The sequence below is a fragment of the Macaca thibetana genome, chromosome 14 (assembly GCF_024542745.1).
Source record: "Macaca thibetana thibetana isolate TM-01 chromosome 14, ASM2454274v1, whole genome shotgun sequence".
Taxonomy (NCBI): domain Eukaryota; kingdom Metazoa; phylum Chordata; class Mammalia; order Primates; family Cercopithecidae; genus Macaca; species Macaca thibetana.
Window position 1 is genome coordinate 32,262,251 of NC_065591.1, and position 24,705 is coordinate 32,286,955.

The 24,705-nt window shown below is 37.9% G+C and overlaps 1 protein-coding gene and 1 long non-coding RNA gene across 3 annotated transcripts in view; one reads left to right on the forward strand and one right to left on the reverse strand.

The window, feature by feature from the left end:
* LOC126936241 (uncharacterized) overlaps positions 1 to 14,536 on the forward strand; it is a 44,913-nt gene extending 30,377 nt beyond the window's left edge. Inside the window, exon 4 of the long non-coding RNA XR_007719403.1 lies at positions 13,702 to 14,536. This is a non-coding gene — a long non-coding RNA (uncharacterized LOC126936241). The remainder of the gene's footprint in view (positions 1 to 13,701) is intronic.
* Positions 14,537 to 17,516: 2,980 nt separating this feature from the next.
* Positions 17,517 to 24,705, reverse strand: part of QSER1 (glutamine and serine rich 1) — an 85,026-nt gene continuing 77,837 nt past the window's right edge. For both annotated transcript variants that reach the window (XM_050758757.1, XM_050758758.1), the window contains 3 exons: positions 24,241 to 24,393; positions 22,459 to 22,554; positions 17,517 to 21,459 (listed from right to left, as the gene is read on the reverse strand). In XM_050758757.1, coding sequence (XP_050614714.1) covers positions 21,319 to 21,459; positions 22,459 to 22,554; positions 24,241 to 24,393 — 390 coding nt within the window. In that variant the 3' untranslated portion in view covers positions 17,517 to 21,318. The remainder of the gene's footprint in view (positions 21,460 to 22,458; positions 22,555 to 24,240; positions 24,394 to 24,705) is intronic.

Here is a 24,705-nt window from a genome sequence, read left to right on the forward strand (position 1 = left end):
CCTGTTGTGAGGCAAAGTCCTAGGTAAGCAGGGTTGAGAGGTAGGCACTCCCTTCTTCTGCTGAGCTCCCACTCATGTAACAGAGGCTCTACTCTTGAGTGTAGCATATTGCGAATATTGGGTTCCCTCATCATCTTTGCTCTGGCTTGTAAAGCAGTGGTTCCATGACAGGAGAGGAAAACTTAGAGGACCCTTGCTACTTCCTCCTCCCTTCAACTAGCACCTAGCCCCTAGAGGAGGGATGTCACTCAGTGAGAAGTTTGCTATGATCCCCATACCTGATTCCAGAGCCTGGGCTCAGGCAGCACATAAGAATGATGATTACCAATCTTTTCAGAATGGAACTGTCTTCATTTGCAACAGAGCATGGAGAAGATCAAGGCTAGGGCATTCATGAGAACAGTGCAGGTTGTGGTGAAAGGCAATTGGAAAGAGATTTAAGATACAGGCTAAACTGTGGACTGCCTAGTTTTTAGATGAGAACAAGAAGAGAGCTGGGAGAAGCCCTCTTAGGGTCAGAACAAATATCAAGCATTGAAAGTATTCCTCAGAAACTATTTCTTCAAATGAGCCTTGATTGGATTAATTTATAGAACGGTTTATGCCCCAACCCATTGTTGAAATTGATAGAGCAATTAGACAGTAATTAGTGGAGTTAACACCCAGATGTAGTCAGTGGAAGAGAGGCAGAGAGACCTCTCGAAGCAGCTGTCATCGTACAGTGACTGTGGACATACCCAAAACTGCACTTCCCTGAGGAGCTGCTCCAGAGGCTCAATACTGGAGGGAAGGGCAGAGAGGACTGCACTGAAATAACCCAGCCAGTGATAAACAAATAATCCAGTAGGAATGACAGTACCCAGGGTTATAACATATATATGCATACACACACACACGTAGATACATATTTCTAACATATATATGTGTACAACACGTATATACGGCTACAGTAATATATATGTAGCTACTATACATATAGTTACAATAATATCTAAAATGTCATTTCTAATGAAAACTTTTGAAGAATGCAGAAACAACAACAACAAAAAGAATAGTATGACTCATGCCTTGAGGAAAAGCCGGCAACAGAAGTTGTCTATGAGAATGACTCAATGTCAGATTTATCAGAAGAATACTTCAAATATAGTCATCGAACTAAAGGAAGCCATGATTAAAGAAGCAAAGGAAGGTATAGTGACAGTATTTCTTCAAATAAAGGATATTAATAAGGAGATAGAAATTATTTTGAAAGAACCAAATGGAAATTCTGAAATTGAAAAATACAATAACTGAAAAAAAAAACCTTACAAGAGGGCTCACCACGACATTTGAGCTGATAGAAGAATGAATAAGTGAACTTGAAGATAGATCAATAGTGATTATGCAGCATGAAGAAAAACAGAGAAAAAAGAATTTTAAAAAATGAAGAAAGCCTTAGAGAAATATCAGATACTATTAAACACAGCAACATACATGTAATAGAAAGGAACAAAACATATTTGAAAAAATAAGGGAGAAAGCGTCCCAAATTAATTGATGATTAATAAAATAAAATCAATTTTATTTCCCAAAATAAAAATCTTACACAACTAGGAAGCTCAGTTAACTCCAAGCAGGATAAATAAAAAGAGATCCACAGATACATCATATTAAATATGCTGAAAGTCTTAGACGAGGAGAAAATCTTGAAAGCAGCAAGAGAAAAATGACTTGTTACTTCCAAGAAAAATTCAGTAAGATTAACAGCTGAATGCTCAACAGAAACAATTGAGGCCAGAAAGTAGTGAGACAATAATATATTCAAAGTACTCAAGAAAAAAAGTCAGCTGAGAATTCTATATCTAGAAAAGCCATCTTTCAAAAATGAAGGTGAAGTACTTTCTCACATAAACAAAAGCTGAGAAAAATTGTTGCTGGCAGACTTGCCTTACAAGAAATACTAAAGGAAGTTTTTCAGGCTGACATCAAATGATCTCAGATGATAATTCAAATTCACACCCCAAAATAAACAGTACCAGTAAAAGTAATTATATAATTTAAAAAGACAGTATAAATGCATATTTCCCTTTCTTCTGTTAAATGATTTAAACAGCAATTGTGTAATATGTATATAATGTATTCTTGGGCCTATAACATACAGAAATGTAATATATATGAATTATATTTGCCATTAATAGCAAAAGGAGATATGTGTGAACAAAGCTGCACTGGGCTAAGGAAATGACTACAGATGGTAAAGTAATAATTATAATAATGTATTGTTGGTTTGTTACATTGAGATGTAACATATATGTGACAGTAATATTACAAAAGTGGGGAAAATGAGTAGAGCTATATAACAGTAACATTTCTGTATATCACTAGAATAAAGCTTGTATAAATCTGAAACTGATTATGGCAAATTCTAGTGGAATCACTAAACACAAAAACTATAGTGAAAAAATAATGAAAGAAATTTACATGCTACATTAGAAAATATTTACTTAAGGTAAAAGAAAATAACAAGGAATAAAGGAAAAAAGACATGAGATTTAGGGAAAACAAAAAAAAGGAAGAAGCAAATATATCAATAATACCATTAAATGTGAATGGATTCAACATTCCAAAAAAAGATAGAGGTGGTCAAACTGAATAAAAAATATGATCAAACTATATTCTGTCTACTAGAGACAGATTAAAAATATAAATGTATTAAAAGTAAAAAGATGGACAAATATAGAAACAGCAACTACCAGAAAGCTGGAGTAGCTATATTGCTATAAGAAAAAATAGACTTTAAATCCAAAAAATGTCAGCTGGGCATGGTGGCTTATGGCTGTAATCCCAGTGCTTTGGGAGGCCAAGGCAGGAGGATTGCTTGACGTCAGGAGTTCCAGATCAGACTGGGCAACATAGTGAAATCCTGTCTCTCAAAAAAAAAAAAAAAAAGAAATTGGCCAGGTGTGGTGGTATGTGCCTGTAATCCCAGCTACTCGGGAGGCTGAGGCAGGAGAATCACTTGCACCTGGGAGGTGGAGGTTGCAGTGAGCTGAGATTGCGCCATTGCATTCCAGCCTGGGCAACAAGAGCAAAACTCTGTCTCAAAAAGAAAGAAAAAAAAACCTGACAAAAATAAAAGAAAAAATAGACTGTTCAACAACATTAGTTGGAAACTTCAATACCCACTTTTTTTTTTTTTTTTTTCAAGAGACAGGGTCTTGCTGCATTGCCCAGGCTAGAGTGCAGTGGCATGATCATAGCTCATTGCTCCCACTTTCAATAATGGATAGAACAACTAGACAGAATATCTATAAGTACATAGAGTTGGACAATACTATATCCAACTATCCTAATAGATGTTTATAGAACACTCTGTCCAACAATAGAATATATGTCTTATCAAGTCCACATGGTTCTTCAGGATATTCTAGGCCATAAAAGAAACCTGAATGCATTTAAATGGAGAGAAGTAATTTAAAGCACGTTCTGTGACCAAAATGGAATACAATTAGAAATGTATAGCAGGAAAATACTTGGTACGCTCATAAATATGTGAAATGTGAAAATTAAACAACAAACTCCTAAATAACCTATGGATCCAAGAGGAAATGAAAAGGAAAGTCAGAAAATACTCCGAGAAAATGAAAATGAAAAATGAACACACCCAAACTTTTGGGATGTTGGTAAAGCAGTGCTTAGAGGAAAAGTTATAATATAGTATTAAATACCTATACTAAAAAAGATCTCAAGTCAGGCACAGTGGCTCACACTTGTAATCCCAGCACTCTGGGAAGCCAAGGCAAGAGGATCACTTGAGGCCAAGAATTCAAGACCAACCTGGGCAACATAGCAAGACCCTGTCTCTATAGAAAAAAGTCACTGGGGCCAGGCGCTGTGGCTCACGACTATAATCCTAGCAATTTGGGATGCCAAGGTAGGCAGATCTGTTGAGGCCGGGATCTCAAGACCAGCCTAGCCAACATGGCAAAACCTTGTCTCTACTAAAAATACAAAAATTAGCTGCTCATGGTGGCACAAACCTGTAATTCCAGCTACTTGGGAGGCTGAGGCACAAGAATCGCTTGAACCTGGGATGCTGAAGTTGCAGTGAGCCAAGATTGTAGCACTGCACTCCGGCCTGGGCAATAGAGTGAGACTCTGTCTCAAAAAAAAAACAAAACAAAAAAAAACTCCCTGGGCGTGGTGACACACACCTGTAGTCTTAGCTACTTGGGAGGCTGAGTTGGAAGTATCACTCGAGCCAGGGATTTTGAGGCTGCAGTGAGCTATGATCGAACCACTGTAACCCAGCCTGGAAGACAGAGGAAAACCTCATCTCTTAAAAAAAAACAAAACAAAACCTCAAATCTTCTACCCTAAGACACTTGAAAAAGAACAGCAAAGACTGGGTGTGGTGGCTCACACTTACAATTCTAGCACTTTGGGAGGTCAATGTGGACAGATCACTTGAGCTCCAGTTTGAGACCAGCCTGGGCAGCATGGCAAAACCCCATCTATATAAAAAATACAAAAATAAGCCAAGTATGGTGGCATATGCCTATAGTCCCAGGTACTTAGGAGGCTGAGGTGGGAGGTTGCAGTTAGCTGAGATCGTGCCACTGCACTCTAGCCTGGGCAACAGAGCCAGACCCTGTCTCAAAAAAAAAAAAAAAAAAAAAAAAAAAGAGCAGGAAATTAAATCAATAACAAGCAAAGAGAAGGAAGTAATAGATTGGAAATTAATGAAACATAACAGAATAGAAAAGCAATGGAGAAAATCAGTGAATCTAAAAGCTGGTTCCTTGGAATACCCAGGCTGTGATATTTTGTTATGGCAGCCCTAGCAAACAATGCAGATGAAATGGACAAATTTTTAGAAAGTCACAAATTATGGAAACTGACTTAAGAAGAATAGACTGAATATACATAAATATTCAATAAATCTGCATAGACCTACAACAAGCAAATATATTGAATTAGTAATGAAAAGACTACTTACAAAGACAAGTCCAGGCCCAGAGGGCTTCACTGCTGAATTATACCAAACATTTAAAGGAAAATTAATACCAGTTCCTCACAAATTTCTTCCAAAAGATAGAAGACAAAGGAATACTTCCAAACTCTTTTTTTATGAAGGCAGTTTACTCTGATAGCAAAACTAGACAAAGATATCACAAGAAAAAAAAAATACAGACTAATATCTCTTAGGAATATGAATGCAAAAATTCTAAAAACATAATAGCAAACTGAATCCAACAACATGAAAAAATTATACGTTATGATATCCCAGAAAATGCAAGGTTGATTTAACATTAAAAAAACAATTAATAGGCCAGGTGTAGTGGCTCATGCCTATAATCCCAACACTTTGGGAGGGCAAGACGAGAGGATCACTTGAGCCCAGGAGTTGGAGGTTGCAGTGAGCTATGACTGCACCACTGCACTCCAGCCTGGGTGACAGAGCAAGACCCTGTCTCTAAACAAAAACAAAAGCAAAAACCAATTAATATATCAATAAGATAAAAAACAAAAATCACACTATCATCCCAATAGATGCAGAAAAAGCATTTGACAAAATCCAATACTTTTGTAATAAAAAAAACACTCAACAAATTAGAAATAGAAGGGGGACAGGTAGTTCACGCCTGTAATCCCAACACTTTGGGAGACCGAGGTGGGAGGATCACTTCATCTCAGGAGTTTGAAGCCAGACTGGGCAACATAGGGAGACCCCTGTCTCTGCAAGTATTATGCTGGTACAAAAGTAATTGCGGTTTTTGCATTTGACAAAATGCGAAAAGCCAGTTAATATATCTAATAAAAATCTAACAACAACAAAAAAATTTGCTGGGTGTGGTGACATACACCTGTGGTCCCAGCTACTCATGGGGCTGAGGTGGGAGAACTGCTTGAGCCAGGGAGGTTGAGGTTACAGTCAGCTGTGATCACACCCCTGCACTCAGCCTGGGTGACAAAGTGAGACACTGTCTCAGAAAAAAAAAAAAGAAGGGAACTTCCTCAACCTGATAAAGGGAATCTACAAAAAGCCCAAAACATAATGTCATACCTAATGGTGAAAGACTGGATGCTTTCCACCTAAGATCAGAAACAAGGCAAGGGTATCTGCCTTCACCACTTTACCACTGTCCTGGATGTTCTAGCTAGGTGATTAGACAAGAAGATAAAGTAAAAGGCACACAGATTGGAAAGGAAGAAGTAAACCTATTTGTATTTCCAATGACATGATCTAATATATAATATCCTAAGAAATCTTGACCAGGAGTGGTGGCTTATACCTGTAATCTCAGCACTTTGGGAGGCTGAGGCAGGTGGATCACTTGAGGTCAGGAGTTTGAGACCAGCCTGGCCAACATGATGAGACCCCGTCTCTACTAAAAATACAAAAATTAGCTGGGCATGATGGTGCGCACTTGTAGTCCCAGCTGCTCGGGAGGCTGAGGCAGGAGAATCGCTTGAACCCAGGGGGCGGATGTTGCAGTGAGCCAAGATCACACCACTGTACTCCAGCCTGGGCAAGAGAGTAAGACTCTGTCTCAAACAGAACAAAACAAACCCTTAAAAAACTATTACAACTAAGAAGAAATTTCAGGGAGATTGCAGGGTAAAAGATCACATGGTTTATTTTTCTTGAATGAGCTTTGATAATTTCTGTTCAAGGGATTTATCAATTTCATTCAAATTGTCAAATTTACTGGCATAAAATTTATACTTTCTAATGTGGTTTAAATAGTATAAATGTCCCCATAAGCACTGCTCTAGCTACATTTGACACAGTTTGACGTTATCTTTTCATTTAAATACAGTTGAAATGTTTTCTACTTTCTTTTATTATTTTCTTCTTTGATCAGAGGTTAATTTGTTTAATTTACTAGTATTTGGGGGATTTTCCAGCTATTTGTCTTTTTTTGTTTTTTGAAACAATCTCACTCTGTGGTCCAGGCGGCAGTGCAGTGGCATGATCTCAGCTCACTGCAACCTCCACCTCCCGAGTTCAAGCGATTTTTGTGCCTCAGCCCCCTGAGTAGCTGGGATTACAGGCGCGTGCTACCATGTTCGGCTAGTTTTTGTATTTTTAGTAGAGATGGGGTTTCTCTATGTTGGCCAGGCTGGTCTCAAACTTCTGATCTCAAGTGATCCGCCCACCTCGGCCTCCCAAAGTGCTCTGATTACAGAGGTGAGCCACCACACCCAGGCATATTTTTCTGGTATTGTATAATATAATTTAATTTTACTGTGGTCAGAGACTGAACATACTCTTGCATGATTTGAATCCACTAAAATTTATTAAATTTTGTTTTATGACCCAGAATATGATCCATATTGGTAAAACATTCTGTGTGTACTTGAAAAGAATGTCTTCTGCTGTTGTTGGGCATAGCATATTATAAACATCAATTAGGTCAAGGTAGTTGATAGTGTTATTCAAGTCATCTAAATCCTTAATGATATTCTGCCTACTTGTTCTGTCAGTTATTGAGAGGGATTTGAAATACCCATCTATAGTTGTAGGTTTGTTATTTTCCCCTTTCTATTTATTTATTTATTTTGAGACGGAGTTTCGCTCTTATCGCCCAGGCTGGACAATGATGTGATCTCGTCTCACTGCAACCACTGCCTCCCGGGTTCAAGCAATTCTCCTGCCTCAGCCTCCCAAGTAGCTGGGATTACAGGTGTGTGCCACCATGCCTGGCTAATTTTTGTACTTTTAGTAGAGATGGGGTTTTGCCATGTTGGTCCGGCTGGTCTCAAACTTCTGACCTCAGGTGATCCGCCCGCCTCAACCTTCTAAAGTGCTGGGATTACAGGCATGAGCCACTGTGCTCGGCCATTTTCTTCTTTCATTTATATCAGTTTTTGCTTCGTGAATTTTGGAGCTCTGTTACTAAGTTTTCTTGATGCACTGGCCCCATTATCATTATGAAATGACTCTCTTTAATCCTGGTAGTAGTCTTTTGCTTTGTAGTCTACTTTTATAGTAATATAGGCCATCCAATTTTCTTGTGGTTAGCATTTACATGGTATATTAGTTTCCTAGGGCTAATGTAACACATTATCACAAATGTGGTGGCTTAAACAACAGAGATTTCTTCTCTTACAGTTCTGGAGGCTAGAGGTCTAAAATCAAGGTGTCCGCAGTGTCACACTCCCTCCAAAGGCTCTAGGGGAGAATCTTTCCTTGCCTCTCCCAGTTTCTGGTGGCTCCAGGTGTTTCTTGGCTTGTGGCTGCACAACTCTGGTCTCTGCCTGTGCCTTCACGCCACCTTCTCCTCTGCATTTCTTCTTCTCGTCTCTGTTTTATGCGGACACTTGTCATTAGAGTTAGGATCCACTTACTAGGATAATTGAGGAAGATCTCATTTCAGGATTCTTAATTTAATTATATCTGCAAAAAAACCTATTTCCAACTAAGGTCACGTTTATAAATTCTGGGGATTAGGATGTGGACATATGTTTGTGGGGGCCATCCTTCAACCCACTATGTATAGTATATATTTTTTTCATCTCTTTTAAGTATTTATATCTTCTTAGTAAAGTAGGTTTCTTGTAGGCTGCACGAAGTTTTTTTAAAAATCTAATTTGACAAAGGCTGGGCACGGGGCTTATGTCTGTAATTCCAGAACTTTGGGAGGCCAAGGCAGATGGATCACCTGAGACCAGCCTGGCCAACATGGTGAAACCCCATCTCTACTAAAAATACAAAAGTTAGCCAGGTATGATGGCAGGTGCCTGTAATCCCAGCTACTCAGGAGGCTGAGGCAGGAGAAACGCTTGAACTTGGGAGGCAGAGTTTGCCGTGAGCCACAGCACTCCAGCCTGGGCGACAGAGTGAGACTCTGTCTCAAAAAAAAAAAAAAAAAAGTCTAATTTGACAATCTCTGCCTTTAGTTTTTTGTATTTAAAAGTAAACATTGTATATATTTAGGGTATACAACATGATGTTTTGATATATGTATACATTGTGGCTAAATCAAGCTATTGAACATATGCATTGTCTCAAATACTTACCATTTTTCCTGATGAGAACACTTAAAATCTACTCTTAGCAATTTTCTTTCTTTTTCCTTTTTTTTGAGACACGGTCTCACTCTGGCTATCCAGGCTGGAGTGCTGGAGTGCTGGAGTCTGGAGTGCAGTGGCACAACCGTGGCTCACTGTAGCCTCAACTTCCTGGGCTCAGGTGATTCTCCCACCTCAGCCTCCCAAGTAGCTGGGACTATAGGCACACACCACCATGCCTAGCTAATTTTTTGCATTTTGGTAGAGACAGGGTTTCACCATGCTGCCCAGGCTGGTCTTGAACCCCTGGACTCAAGCAATCTGCCCGCCTCAGCCTCTCAAAGTGCTGGGATTACAGGCCTAAGCCACTGTACCCGGCCTATTTTCAAGTATTTATTGTTAATAACTATAGTCACCATGATTACAATAGATCTCTTGAACTTATTCCTCCTGTTTTACTGAAATTTTATGTCCTCTGACCAAAATCTCCCCAATCCCTTCACTCCCAGCCTCTAGCAACCACCATTTTACTCTCTGCATCCAAGAGTTTAGCTTTTTCCAATTCCACTTATTAGTGAGATCGTGGAGTAATTGTTTTTCTGTGCCTGGCTTATTTTACTTAACATAATGTCCTCCAGGTTTGTCTGTGTTGTCAAAAATGACAAGACTTCCTTTTTTAAGGGTAAATAACATTCCACCATGTGCATATGCCACATTTTCCTTATCCATTCATTTGTTGATGGACACCTAAGTTGATTCCATATCTTCACTATTGTGAATAATGCTGCAATGAACATAGGAATGCAGATAACTCCTCAACATACTGATTTCATTTCCTTTGGATATAATCCCAATAGTGGGATTGCTGGGTCATATGATAGTTGTATTTTTCCTTTTTTTTTCTTTTGAGACCAAGTCTCGCTCTGTCACCCAGGCTGGAGTGCAATGGTGTGGTCTCAGTTCACTGCAACCTCTGCCATCCGGGTTCAAGCGATTCTCATGCCTCAGCCTCCTGAGAAGCTGGGAATACAGGTGCACACCGCCACACCTGGCTAATTTTTGTATTTTTAGTAGAGACGGGGTTTCACCATGTTGGCCAGGCTAGTCTTGAACTCCTGACCTCAAATGATCCACCTGCCTTGGCCTCCCAAAGTGCTGGGATTACAGGTGTGTGCTACTGCGCCCGGCCTGCATTTTTAATTTTTTGAAAAACCTCCATATTGTTTTCCATAATTGCTGTATTAATTTATATTCTTACCAAGTGTATGAGGGTTCCCTTTTTTTTTTCTTTGTTTTTTTTTTTTTTTGTTTTTAAGACAGAGTTTCGCTTTTTTTGCCCAGGCTGGAGTGCAATAGCATGATCTAGGCTTACTGCCACCTCCGCCTCCCGGGTTCAAGTGATTCTCCTGCCTCAGCCTTCCGAGTAGCTGGGATTACATGTGTGGGCCACCAAGCCCAGCTAATTTTGTATTTTTAGTAGAGACAGGGTTTCACCATGTTAGCCAGGCTGGTCTTGAACTCCTGACCTCAGGTGATCCACCCACCTCAGCTTCTCAAAGTGCTGGAATTACAGGCATGAGCCACCACACCTGACCAATGCTGATCATTTTTCTATATACCTGCTGGTCATTTGTATGTCTTCAGAGAAATGTTTACTTAGATCCTTTGTCCTTTTAAGAATTGAGTTGTTTTCTTACTACTGATTTGTTTCCCTTCTCTCAAGATTACTGTCCTGTGCTGCACATTGTTCAGTGTTTGAAAACAATTTTCACTTCTTTTGTCCTCACTTTTAAATGAAGCAGAAAGATATATCTGGCCCTGTTAGTCCATGATGGTTCAAAGTAGAAGTTTCCATTAGCGTTTTGGCCTTTATCCTAACAACAATAGGTAGCATTGATGGATTTCCAGTGGGACTCACATGATCAGAGTTGTTTGAAAATCAGACTGCTTTGTTGAGAATGGACTGAAGGAAAGCAGTTGGGAAGAGGGAGGCAGCAGTTCAGAGATTATTATAGTAGTCCTGGCATGAGATGATGGTGGTTTGGACCAAAAAGAAGACAGAGGAGAGAGATAGGAAAAGGTAAGATTTATTTAGGAACTGACAGAATACAATTCCCTTTGTGAAGTTCAAAGAATATTGCTCAGTGGCAAAGTCTCTACTACTGGTCTTTATTGTCTGTGCTAAAAGTTATCTGTGAACATCTGAAAATCCTACAGCAGAAGAGAAGAGTATAAATAAATGATGTTCTTGCTTCTGGATAGACTAGAGAGAATTTTAAGCCAATCAGTGATGACTGTCTGCAAGGCTTTCACCTTTTCTGTGCTGTAGCTGACACTTGTCAGTGGTTGTTATGGACTGCATGTTTGTGTACTCCTGCTATTCTTATATTGAAGCCCTAACCCCCAGTGTGATAGTATTTATGTATTTATTTATTTAGAGACTGAGTCTTGCTGTGTTGCCCAGGCTGGTATGCAGTGGTGCCATCTCGGCTGACTACAACCTCTGCCTCTTGGGTTCAAGTGATTCTCTTGCCTCTCAGCCTCTCAAGTACCTGGGACTACAGGTGCCCGCCACCACGCCCAGCTGATTTTTGTATTTTTAGTAGAGATAGGGTTTCACTATGTTGGTCAGGTTGGTCTCTTAACTTCTGACCTCAAGTGATCCTCCTGCCTCAGCCTCCCAAAGTGCTGGGATTACAGGTGTGAGCAACCCTGTCCAGCCCCAATGTGATAGTATTTAGAGATACTTTTGAGAGGTAATTAGAGTTTGTTGAGGTCATGAGGATGGGGATCTATTATGGGAATAGTTCCCTTATAAGAAGATACACCAGAGGACTTGCCATCTCTCTGCCATGTGAGGGCTGTTTGCCAGCAACTGACTCTGCCAGCCTTGATTTGGGATTTTTAGGCTCCAGAATTATGAGAAAATAAATTTCTGTTGTTTAAGCCACCCAGTCTATGGCATTTTGTTAGGGCAGCCTGAGGAGACAAAAATAGTGAGGCTCTCAGCTATAGCAGTCACAGCGACGGCTTTTCTTTTTCTTTTTTTTTTTTTTTTTTTTTGAGACAGGGTCTCGCTCATTCAGGCTGGAGTGCAGTGGCATGATCATAGCTCACTGCAGCCCTAATGTCTCGGACTCAAGTGATCCTCTTGCCTTAGCCTCCCAAATAGTACTATCACACCCAGCTAATTTTTAAAATTTTTAGTAGAGACAAGGTCTTGCCCTGTTACCAGACTGGTCTTGAACTCCTGGGCTCAAGCAATCTATCCACCTTGGCCTCCCAAAGTGCCGGGATTACAGGTATGAGCCACCATGCTGGCGGACTTATATTTCTCATTTGGATGGCAGAATATTTGTTCATGAACAGTACGGGCACAGTTAAAGCAAGTTTTTGTTTTGTAGTGCCTTTAAAAGATGCTTTAATGTGTAATCTTTTTGATAGTGGATTGTTTGCAAACTCCTGTGATGATGTTAATGCATTCACGTTAGTGTCGACTATGAAAAACCCTAACTTCCTGACTTCTACTTAAGTCAAATATTATCTTATAATAAACTCAATGGAGGACTGACATTATAAAGATCTACTAAGTGACCCACAAATGGTTCTTAAGTCATTGATAAAGTCTAAGTAAACAAGGTTAATTTTAAAACTTCATTCGAAAGCCAGGTTCTTTCTGTTAGCCTGTTGCTAGTGTTTTGAATTCTGTTGCTTCACTGCTCCAAGATACCTGCTCTCTGATGATAGCCCATTCACTTCCATGGATTAAATAGAAATTCAAAATACAAATTAGGAGAATGGACTCTGGTATGTTGTGAAGTAAGCAGAGTGAGGAGAATTAGAGAGTGATATGAAAATAATTGGTACTGTAAGAGAGGTGCTTTCTCTTAAAGACAGAAAGGGAGGCTGGCCATTGGCTTACGCCTGTAATCCCAGCACTTTGGGAGGCCAAGGCGGGCAGATCATGAGGTCAAGAGATCGAGACCATCCTGGCCAACGTGGTGAAACCCTGTCTCTACTAAAAATACAAAAATTAGCCGGGGGTGGTGGCAGGCGCCTGTAATCCTAGCTACTCTGGAGGCTGAGACAGGAGAATCACTTGAACCCAGGAGGCGGAGATTGCAGTGAGCCGAGATTGTGCCACTGCACTCCAGCCTGGCGACAGAGCGAGACTCCCTCTGGGGAAAAAAAAAAAAGAAGAAGAAGAAAAGGAAAGCAGGGAATGTACCACTGACAACAGGGTATTTTGACCTATTTTAAGAGGCCAGCTTGAACACTTTAAACTGATTCCAAGTAAACTCTCATTTATATATTCACCCATCTATGTTACACATACCTATTAAGTACCTATGGAGTGAAATACTTTGTGCTGTTGGAGATATAAAAATGAAGACTATGTGCATACAGACCCTAAGCATTTCAAAATTGACTGGCGACACTATGTTTCTAATTAATTTTACAGTAGTGTCACAAGATGAACTAGATGGCTAAGGTGTGTGTGTATGTGTAAAATAGCTTTTAATGGTTTTGAAATAAATCTTGTAAGATAGTGAAAAATGTAGTAAGACCTTTCCATTCTTACTATTCTGCTGCTCTGATCTTCTGGTGCTGCTGAGCCTCTTTGCATTTCTGTCAACATTCCAGTCTATCTAGAATCAAAGAATACTGATAGCTTTAAAAGACTGTTTCTTACTTCACTTTCAGGATGAGAAAACGGATTCAGATTAGGTTTCGCGTGGCATGCCTGAGGATCGAGCCAGTTTAGTGGCAAAACTGGAGCAGAAACCATTCTCCTGAAAACAAACTAAGCATTATGCCTTCTTCGTCAGCCAGCTCTGTTAAGTCTTCCTAACCGCTGAGGTTCAGCTAATCATTGTTTCCACGAAGTCTTCCCTTACCCTCAAGTAGATGAACTCCTCCTACCAGAGTGTTTAGTTCATGAGTGCATCTCACAGAAACTTTGTTTCTTCAAGACAGTGTTGCCCAGCTTGAGTGCAGTGGTGAATCATAGCTCACTGCAACCTTGAACTTGGGCTCAAGCAATCCTCCTGCCTCAGCTTCCTGAGTGTGACACCACCTCAGGCTAAAAAAATTTTTTTTGACAGTACTTTCTTCCCCAGTTATTCTATTGGAGAATCTCAAGCCCCAGATAGAGGAATGTATGTACCGGTCCCTGAGCTCTTTCTGCACATGAGGGAAAAATGTAAAAAATTATAGCTACTGCATTTCAGTCTTTCATAAAATATCAGCAATTTTTGTTGGTGTAGTCATTTTCTTCTGAAGTTGCAATTCTCCTAAAGTTGTGTCTTTATTACAAAATCCAATGAATACTTTCCTGTTTTTAACCTTTTTAATATTCCCTGTGACTTTTTTCATATGTCCAATTATTTGCCAAATGTTTAATGAAAATATACTATGTTCCAGACAGTGCATGAGACGATGGGGATGCAGTAGTGAGCAAAACTCGTAAATCCTATTATCAGAGGATAGGAGCCAGCAGCAAAGAAAGTCCAGCAGTCACACAACCACAACAAAGCATCAAACATGCTCTTGCTGGAGGAACCAAGGGCACTTGATCTGGTCCATTGGATTAAACCCTAATCTGGGCCGGGAACAGTGGTTCACAAGTATAATCCTAGCACTTTGGGAGGCCAAGGCAGGAAGATCTCTTAAAGCCAGGGGTTGGAGACCAGCCTGGGCAACAAAGAGAGACTCCGTCTCTAAAAAAAAATTTGTAAATTAGCTGGGTGCAGTGGTGTGTGCTTGTAATCCCAGCTACTCAGGAAGCTAAGGCAGGATTGCTTGAGCCCAGGAGTTCAAGGCTGCAGTGAGCTGTGATGGTGCCACTACCCTCCAGCCTGGGTGACAGAGCTGAGACCCTATCTCAAAACAAGGGAACAAACAAACAAAAAAACCTAATCTGGTTCAGTAGAAGTGAAGTTAAAGTGAAATCTGAAGACTGAGACGTGAAGAAGACTAATTCAACAGGAGGAACAGGAAGGACTGGAGGCAAGGAAAAAACCATATACTTTAGGGAATTTAGATGCCCTCAGGCCTGGGCCACCATGGGTGGGAAGGCAGGCAGGTGAAAGGTATTCCTGGATGTGGTTTTAGAAAAGCTTTTCTACTATGCCCTTTATTTTTTAATCTATGTCTTAAATTATTTTTGTTGTTGCCTTATTCTAAATACTTTAAGGAGTAAAATTAAAAGAAAATCTATACTTTAGGTGAAAATAGTAAACTTTACCCACAGGTAAATTATATGCAAGACACAATATTTTTGTAAAGCAATATCTTGACTCCTGATTAACATCATAAAATAGATAAGGTTTAACAATAGACCAATTGGTAATTGTATCTTCCTTTAATTTGAAACCAGTCAGCTCTAAATTATTCATCCTACCTAAAGAAGAGATATATACATAACCTAAAATGATCAATAACCCAGATCATTTTTGACTTCACTTCAGAACGTGCTTTTTAATTTACACATTGGTATGCCAAATTTAGGAATTCACTTAAAGCTATGCCACAGAAAAGGAACAACCCATAGTACCAAATCTTGTAACCCATCCCATATTGAACTGAAAGCATGTTTTAGGCCAGTATCAAGACATAGTATGGCCAGGTGCAGTGGCTCATGCCTGTAATCCCAGCACTTTGGAGGCCCAGGTATGTGGATCACTGGAGTCCAGGAGTTTCAGACCAGCCTAGGCAACGTGGTGAAGCCGCATCTCTACAAAAACTACAAAAATTAGCACGGCGTGGTGGTGCATGCCTGTAGTCCCAGCTACTTGAGTCTGAGGTGGGAGGATCCCTTGAGCCCAGGAGGTGGAAGCTGCAGTGAGCAGTGATCGCACCACTGAACTCCAGCCTGGGTAAGAGAGGGAGACCCCACACCACCTTAAAAAAAGGCTCAGTGGAGAGTAGTTTATATCTCTTTCTTTACACTTTTCCATATTGTTTTGAGTTTTTAAAAAACAAGCCATGAGTAGCTTTACTATTTTTCGAGTAAAAAAATATTTCTATTTGGAAAACCAAAGAGTAGAAGTAACCTTTTTCACTTCTTCCTAGAGAAGGTTCAGGTTGAGTTTATAGAGTGTGTCTGAGACAAAGTACGGTAAAACAAAACCAGACAGCAGCCCGGGCGCAATGATTCACGCCTGTAATCCCAGCACTTTGGGAGGTTGAGGCAAGGGGATCACTTGAAGCCAGAAGTTTGAGACCAGCCTGGGCAGCATGATGAAACCCTGTCTCTACCAAAAATACAAAAATTAGCCAGGCGTGGTGGCTCATACCTATAATCCCAGCTACTTGAGAGGCTGAGGCTGCAGTGAGCTGAGATGGTGCCACTGCACTCCAGCCTGGGCAACAGAGCAAGGCTCTGTCACAAAAACAAAACAGAACAAAACAAAACAAAAAAACAGTAACAAAAAATTAACAGAGCAGTGTAGTATATGTGCTGTCATTCAGGTTTATATAGAGCACTCGAATAATGACTATTTTCTAAAGTATTTTGTGGAAAGTACTAAAATGAACAGCAATTTCAACAACCAATGGAGAATAAAACAGATGTTACAGAAGTAAAAAAAAATTTTTTTCACAGACTTTACTGAGATGATAAGTATTTGATACAGATCACTTGTTACATTAAATATTCATTTTCTAACTGTATAAAGGCATGAAGATTCACTGCATTTACAATCCAAACTACAAGATAGCAAGCACATTGACAGTATCTTCACTTGAAATACTTAATATGCTAAAAATATTATATGAAGATTAAGGCAGAATCTAATTCAGAAAATCAACTCACTAGTCCAGTCAGGACACGTTTTTGTTTTTTTAACTTACTCAACAGAGATGACAGAAATAGCTTGATATTATCAATTACTTCTAGTTATGGACTATTTTCAGATAAAACTAGAAAGATATAAGTTAACAGATTTATACGTCAATGGATTGATACCTTTTTTTTTTTTTTTTTGATGGAATCTTGCTCTGTCACCAGGCAGGAGTGTAGTGGCGCGATCTTGGCTTACTGCAACCTCTGACTCCCTGGTTCAAATGATTCTCATGCCTCAGCCTCCTGCGTAGCTGGGATTATAGGCACGCGCCACCACGCCCAGCTAATTTTTGTATTTTTAGTAAAGATGGGGTTTCACCATGTTGGCCAGAACAGTCTCGATCTCCTTGGCCTCACTAAGTGCTGGAATTACAGGTGTGAGCCACTGTGCCCGGCAGATTTTTAACTCTTTATAGGTGGAAAAGGACTAAAAGTTATATCTTAAAACAGAAACTCTTAAATATGGTCTGCTATTGTTAGCTAAAGATGCAAAGTTCATCAAATACTAACTTAAAATAATCTGAGAAAATAATGGGTGGGCCCTATACCATTTGTAACTAATAACTGTTTAGTTTGTGTGAGGAATCTGTAACATGATGATGATTTTGGCTATATGATACCTGTTTTCAATTCTTAAAAAAACAAACAACAAAAAAACCCTCAAACATTTTGATTTTCTTGTTTAAAAAAATTGTTTTCATTTTAATGATCTGAGTTAGTAACAAACAAATGTACAAAATTGTCTTTCACATTTCCATACATTGTGTTATGGACCAAATGAAAATGCTGGACTACAAATGCAGGTTTCTTTATATCATTAACTTCAAATATTGTCACTTATAAATAAAGGTGATTTGCTAACACATGCATTTGTGAACACAGATGCCAAAAATTATACATGTAAGTTAACGCACAACCAAGAGTACACACTGTTCATTTGTGCAGTTATGCGTCAAATGCAACTGACACAGAAGCAGTTATCCTGGGATATTTTACTCTATATGAAAAGCATCTTGGAGAAATAGATTGAAATACAGTTTAAAACAAAAATTGTATTCTACAAATACAATAAAATTTGCAACTTGCACATCTGAAGCAACATTTGAGAGAGCTGCTTCAATAACCCTGCTGTTATATTGGTTTTACAGGTATATCTCCAAAGTCATGGGTTGGGATATAGCTGCTTTAAAGAAAATAAATATGTATATTAAAAGGAAAATTACACTTTAAAAATGTGAAGAAAGCTTTGAAAACAATCTTAATGCATGAGTCCATCTACATATTTTCAAGTTTTAGAAACAAAGAAATTTAGAATTTTCAAAGTAATCTGAAAACTTTCTAAGCCATTTTAAAATAAGACTTTTTCCCCCATCTTTCCAATGCTTCCTATTTGATAGTGTAATACAGAAATGGGCAGTTTCTAGTGTCAACTTACTGTGCTAATTCATAAATCATTACACATTTATGACTGAGAGGTCAAGTAAGTGGAAACTGGGTTATAATGAAAATGACAAGGGGGCCCTTCAGCAGGCACTCATCTGAACTAGTAATAAACACCAACACAAACTGATTTTTTATATTAAATTTTTTTTTAGATCTCTAAAGGTAGGAAAATCCAGTCTTTCTTAAAAATACTTTCCTGGGTTGTGGCAACATGTGCTTTACCTCTTTAACTCTACCTAAAACCTAAAGTTATTTCTATATTATAAATTTCAAACTCCCTGGCAAGGAATGTAAATGCTAACCAGCTAGGTATTTATAGTCATGCGCCGCGTAACAACTTTTCAAAGACAGACCGCATATCTGACAATGGTCCCGTAAGATTGTAATACCATATTCTTACTGTATCTTTTCTATGTCTAGATACACAAATACCATTGTGTTACGACTGCCTACAATATTCAGTACAGCAACATGCTGTACAGGTTTACCATATAGCCTGGGTATGTTGTGGGCTGTGCCACCTAGGTTTGTGTAAGTACACTATGATGTTCACACAACGGAATTGCCTAACAATGCATTTCTCAGAATGTATCCCTGCTGTTAGGCAACACATGACTGTATTTAACTTCATAAAAAGCGATAACTCATGGATGGTTGTCATAATAACATTTCCACTTTTCTCTAAGGCCTGAGGTTGATGTCTTTGCCTATGCTCTATGGATCAAATGAGAGAAGATGATGCATCTAAACAATAGGGTCTCTTTGAGGCAGTATCATAGACTTGGCCTCCTGTATTATGAAAACCTTTGTTGTGCTAAAATGAATACAACTGCAAGCAGTTTGAGGGCAACTGCAGTGCCAAAGGAAATGAATTATTTTCTATGGGAAACATAAAATTCATCTTAAGGAAACATCTTTGTTTGCCACGAGGCATATCATGAAGAAAATGTGGCTAGTGAATTCAAACATCGACTCCAAGAGCCACCTAAATTAAGGTGGCTTTTAAAAATGTTTAAATTATCAATGATTTAGGAACATAAGCTGGAAGAGTAATATAAAGATGTATATTTATAATGCTACTTTAGGAGATGTAGTTCCCTACTCTGCATTTTGGAAATGAAAGACATCAATTCTGTCCAGAGTCAATAATATCAGAAAGAAATATGGCTGCTTCCTACTCTTCTCCACTTGGAAAATTCATTTTATGATGCTCTCACCGTTGATACTCTGTGACTCTCATATGAGTTAGGCAAAATGAATCTAATAGGTTACTTTTGTTTTCAAAATAAACCACCCAAACAGGTTTTTTAAAACTTTCAAAAATGGAACATTTAACCCTTGAGAGAAACTTCCATTACTGAGTACCTAGTCTAATGGCAAGTACAGTATTAAGGATTATTGCTTTTAATAAGATAACCATCAGAAATAAATATATAAGCTTAATTCAAATACTCATTTTTCACCCAATGCTACAATGTTTTCTTCTCAAATCAAATCACGTTACCTTCAATTCTTTGCCAGTTTACTGAGGTTTTAAGTATAAAAAGTTGGCCTGTTAACTCAAAAGCAAGACAATAGCAATATCCACATGTCTTATTTGGGCATTGAGCAGTAACACTGCTTTCTTGATAGGATTTAAGGCACTAAACGGTGGTAAAAAAAACAAAAGGATGATGATTAACTTCTTTAGAATCCTAAAAAAGGAGATAGTTTAGAATGACACTAGTAAATCTTTTTCTCAAACAAATAAGGCATCCTGTTGGCAAACACAAATAAAACACAAGGTCATGTTGAACCTAATACATTCACTGTCTCAGCTAAACTACTTGAAACGCTACCTATCAAACCTAAGAAAGCTACAATAGTGTGTATAAAGGCTGGAAAGGCACCAAAAGGAGAGCTCTACAACTTCCAGTTCTAAGAGTTAAGGAAGCTGTGTTTAACACTGCAAATAGTCTAATTATCAGTTTTATTCTTCAAAATGTAAATGTAGTTAGATTTTTACCTCGACAAGTTAATCAAGTGCTAGTTTAGTAAGAAGTTTATTTTATGAATTAGAAAATTACTGCAGTGTCTAACACAGCCCTATTTATAAAGCTAAACTAATTCTAGTACTGAATGCATATTCTGGATAACACTGAAGCAAATTTGTATGAACAAAAATGGTTACCTCAAGATAGAATTCACGATAAAAATTCAACATATAACTAAATAAGATTTACTGAAAATAACAAAAGGTGTTGTAGAGATATATCAAACATAATTATAACCACAACATTTTCCTTGTGAAAAATACAACTATTAGTGAAATAAAATGTACAATTGAAAATTTTCCAAAGGAAAAAACACAGTATAAACGAAAATACTTTTCTTTGTGATAGGGAAAATAGTATGTCATTGTTTTTTTGTCACAATATAATTTGACACAAAAAGCAGTCAGAGAATTGCACCAATTCCACATCCAGTTTCCTGAACATGTTAAGAGTAAAAGGAGTCTGTAAAGCAGAACAGTTTCCAAATTTTATATTTTAAATTGATGATATTCTCATACAGGATGTCACACCACACCAGACCTCTTTACATAATGTACAATATTTCTGGTTTTGTGGCCAGATGTGAGTACAAACGTATGGTTTCTGCCACTTCTCTGTCATTCTGGTGTTTAGCCAGAGTCAGAAAAAAAAATCGTTACTTTAAGTGTTATTTCTCTAGCAATAAAGAAAAATTATACTTAGTGCATGCTTCATCATTTGTCAAAAAATGTTTCTGAAAATATAACTCAAGTTACCCAATGGTTTACAAAATAGAAAAATCATTCATTAGGGTAAAAATGTGGTGGGATTTAGGTCCATTTCCAGAGGACTAACTTCCTTCCTAAAGGCGCACCACTGTCCTTCAGCAGAGGTGGTGATGACAGGTCCGTGATGGAAGCGGCCGGCCTGCAGACCACTACTTGACATCTGATTATCTTTGACCGCCCCATATCTGCCATTTCATTAGTGCTACAGAAAGATGGGATTTTTGTGGAAAAGTTAGGAACATTTCTGCTGTACATGATTTAGAAGTTCTCCAAATTTTTCAAAGAGGTCCTCCACCCATTTTACATTTTTCATACAAAGTTGAACAATTTCCTCCTGTCCTAAATCTTCATTTTTTTTCTGCACGGAAGAAATCTAAAAAAAGAAAATTGCCAAATTAGCTTATACTTATCACGTCATACTGAAGTTCAACTACAAGTACTGGTATTTAATTTTTTTCTTCATTCTATCCATGGAGAATTATTATTTCAGATAAATTTGGGTGAGATCTAATCCTCTCATCTTTGGCTCCAAGGGGGCAGAAAGGAAGGCTAGAAAACGTACTTCAAACTTCCTCCATTTCTTCCAATTACGTTAAAAGCCAAATGACAAATTTTGGAGTCGATTCTGCATTTTAAAGCATTGTAAAAGTAGTCAACCTATTTTGCATCACCATCTTTGCTTTGTCTTTTGCTATATAAAGGTTAGATTTATGAGCATCTTTCCATACCAGACTACTGTCAAACACATTAGATATAGCCTTGGACCAACTTAACCCTTTTTAATTAACAGAAGTGATAGTGCTGGTTAAATAGGTAGTATTGTCTACAACCATTTAACCTGTCTGTGGAAATTAATGCTTATATCCCATCCATGAGGTAATATTTTGTCATGTATAATTTCTGAACAACTGAAAAGCTACAATTAAATTTTAACTTTTAGTTTTTCATGCCAAGGCACAAAACCCCATTTCTCTGCAATTAAGTGGGATAAGGCCTTTCTAAGTAATAAGTAAAGCAGCGAGATGTCAAAGCAGTGACTGAAGTGAATTAAAGCAGATCATCATACACTGTGAGAGAACAAAACGCAATAAAACATCATTTATTATGGCGATGTAAACCAAGCATCGACAGCTTTAAAACATTACCAATTATAGCTGCTACAAGAGGTGGTGAGGCTAGGGTAAATCTGAGCACAAAACATAGCAGAGAGACTCAGAACAATAAATCGAATCATTATTTATAGAACACATAGGCAAAATATATACACACAGGTGTTTCACAATTCTCTTTAAAACATTCCAAAATACCATAGCTAGAGTCTCCTTAACGTTCTGAAAAACATTTCTTTTTTAAATAAATGAGAAGAAATTACCTCATCCTTACATATCAGATAAACATGATATTTATAATGATGGAGTGAATGATACAAAGAATACAACTGTATTTTCTCTGGATCGACAGCAAACTCCTATAAAAAGAAAAAAGTTTATAGATATATTTCATGGAGTATCTGAGCTAAGAACACTTTGAGGAAAATACTGGATCAAAAGTCTCAATGGCAATGTCGAAAATGACATATATGGGTAGGTATTCAGTTGTGTTAATATGGAGAGACTTATTCAAAATAAGAATTTAAATTATATTTTAAAATCTTATTCTTTATCCTGAATATAAATATGCATTATTGAAAAAACTTAAGCATTATAGGAAAATTTAAATAATAAACATATGAGATGATTTATAAAATAAAAGCTCCCTATAATCTCCTTCTTCAGAGCTAAACAAAGCTGATTGCATGTTATATATTTTTTAATGTTTTTCCCCTAGGTATAACATGTATGTTAATAACACTAATTCTGTATTGAGAAGGGAATCACATTATACATATTGTCCAGCAACTTTTCTTTCTTCCAACTTGTTTTTTGACCTAACTAAAAATTGGTTATCTTTTCATTTAGTACATATAGCTGTCCCTATATGAGGGTGAGGACTTTTAACCAGTTTTCACTGTTGTATCTTTAGTACTTAGAACTGTACTTGGCATGCTATAGGCACTCAAAAAAAATTTTTTTGAAAGAATGAACAAATCTATCTCTTTATAAAAAGCACGTAGTATGACATTAGGTGGCTCTTCATTTATCTAACTTCACACTGGTGGTACATAATTGGATTGCTCTTACAAACAATTCTACAATGAGCAAAGGTATGTATTTTTATGCATTTCTGAATCTGTTTCTACAGAATACTTTTTTTTTTTTTTTTTTTTTTTTTTTTTGAGACAGTGTCTCATTCTGTCACCCAGGCTGGAGTGCAGGGGTGTGATCACAGCTCACTGCAGTCTCAATTCCCTGAGCTCAAGCGATCTTCCCACTCAGCTTCTCAAGTAGCTAGGACTACAGGTGCACGGCACCATGCCTGGCTAATTTTTTTTTCTCCCCGCAGGGTACATGGGGTCTTGCTTTGTTGCCAAGGCTGGTCTTGAACACCTGGACTCAAGTGATCCTCCTGCCTCAGCCTCCCAAAGTGCTGGGATTATAGGCTTGAGCCATTGTGCTTAGCCCTGAATACATTTTTGCTGTGAAGCTGATATGTTGCCAAACTGTTTTCTGAAAAGGTTATAACAATTTATACTATGTTTAAAGATGAGCAAATTCCAATTTTAATGACTTTGCAGATATGAAATAAACATTTCATCTTTTTATGGAATGTGTTGTGCACACTCACTTATCTATGTGCATGCATACCCAATTAAAAATATACCTATAATACAGGTAATGCATATGTTAATGAGTTCGAATTGGCCATCTCACAATGTATACACATTTCAAAACATAACATTTTGTATATAATATATGCAATTAAGAAAATAAAAAACTACCTACGAATATATCAACACGAACATGAGATAATTTATTCCATATTAGTCAATTTAAGAAATTTGTGAGCACATATTATATGCCTGATACTGTGCTATAGAAAAAAAATAAACAACCATGCATCCCTCTTCCTTAGGCCAGTGCTGCTTATACCTACCTGAAAAACCTTCACACTTAATGACAACATAGTAAAATATTTGCTTGTTTCAATGTTTTAAGTAGGAATTATAGTAACAATTGGAAAAGGTACAGTTGCATTAATAATCAATTACACTTACTTGTGCAGATTTAGCGGTTGTTTTAGAGGTCCTTAGAGTTTTCTTATTATAAGCTTTGCCATTCATTTTGATTTTAGAAATAGCAGTTCCTCCACTCTTTGCTTTAGAGTCTCGAGTAATTATTGTTAGTTCAGGAAAACTTTCCAAAGCATTCTGGAAAACAATGAAGTAAAATAACTGACACCAGAAGAAAACTAACCTAAACTACTTCTAGCTATCTAAAATTTAGAAGTGTGTGTGCACACAAACACCTATCTGCAGAGAGATGTGTGGGTACTGATGGGATGTGGTAAATATATACACATATGCATACATATACATACACAGGCTGGGGTTTAAACATGGTCACAAGTTCTTTGCAGCTCTTCCTATTGGATATGTAATCTATTTCCCCATCCCTTGAATCTGAGCCAACTCTATGACCTGCTTATTTAAGCAACAGCACACCACACTGGGAATCCTAGT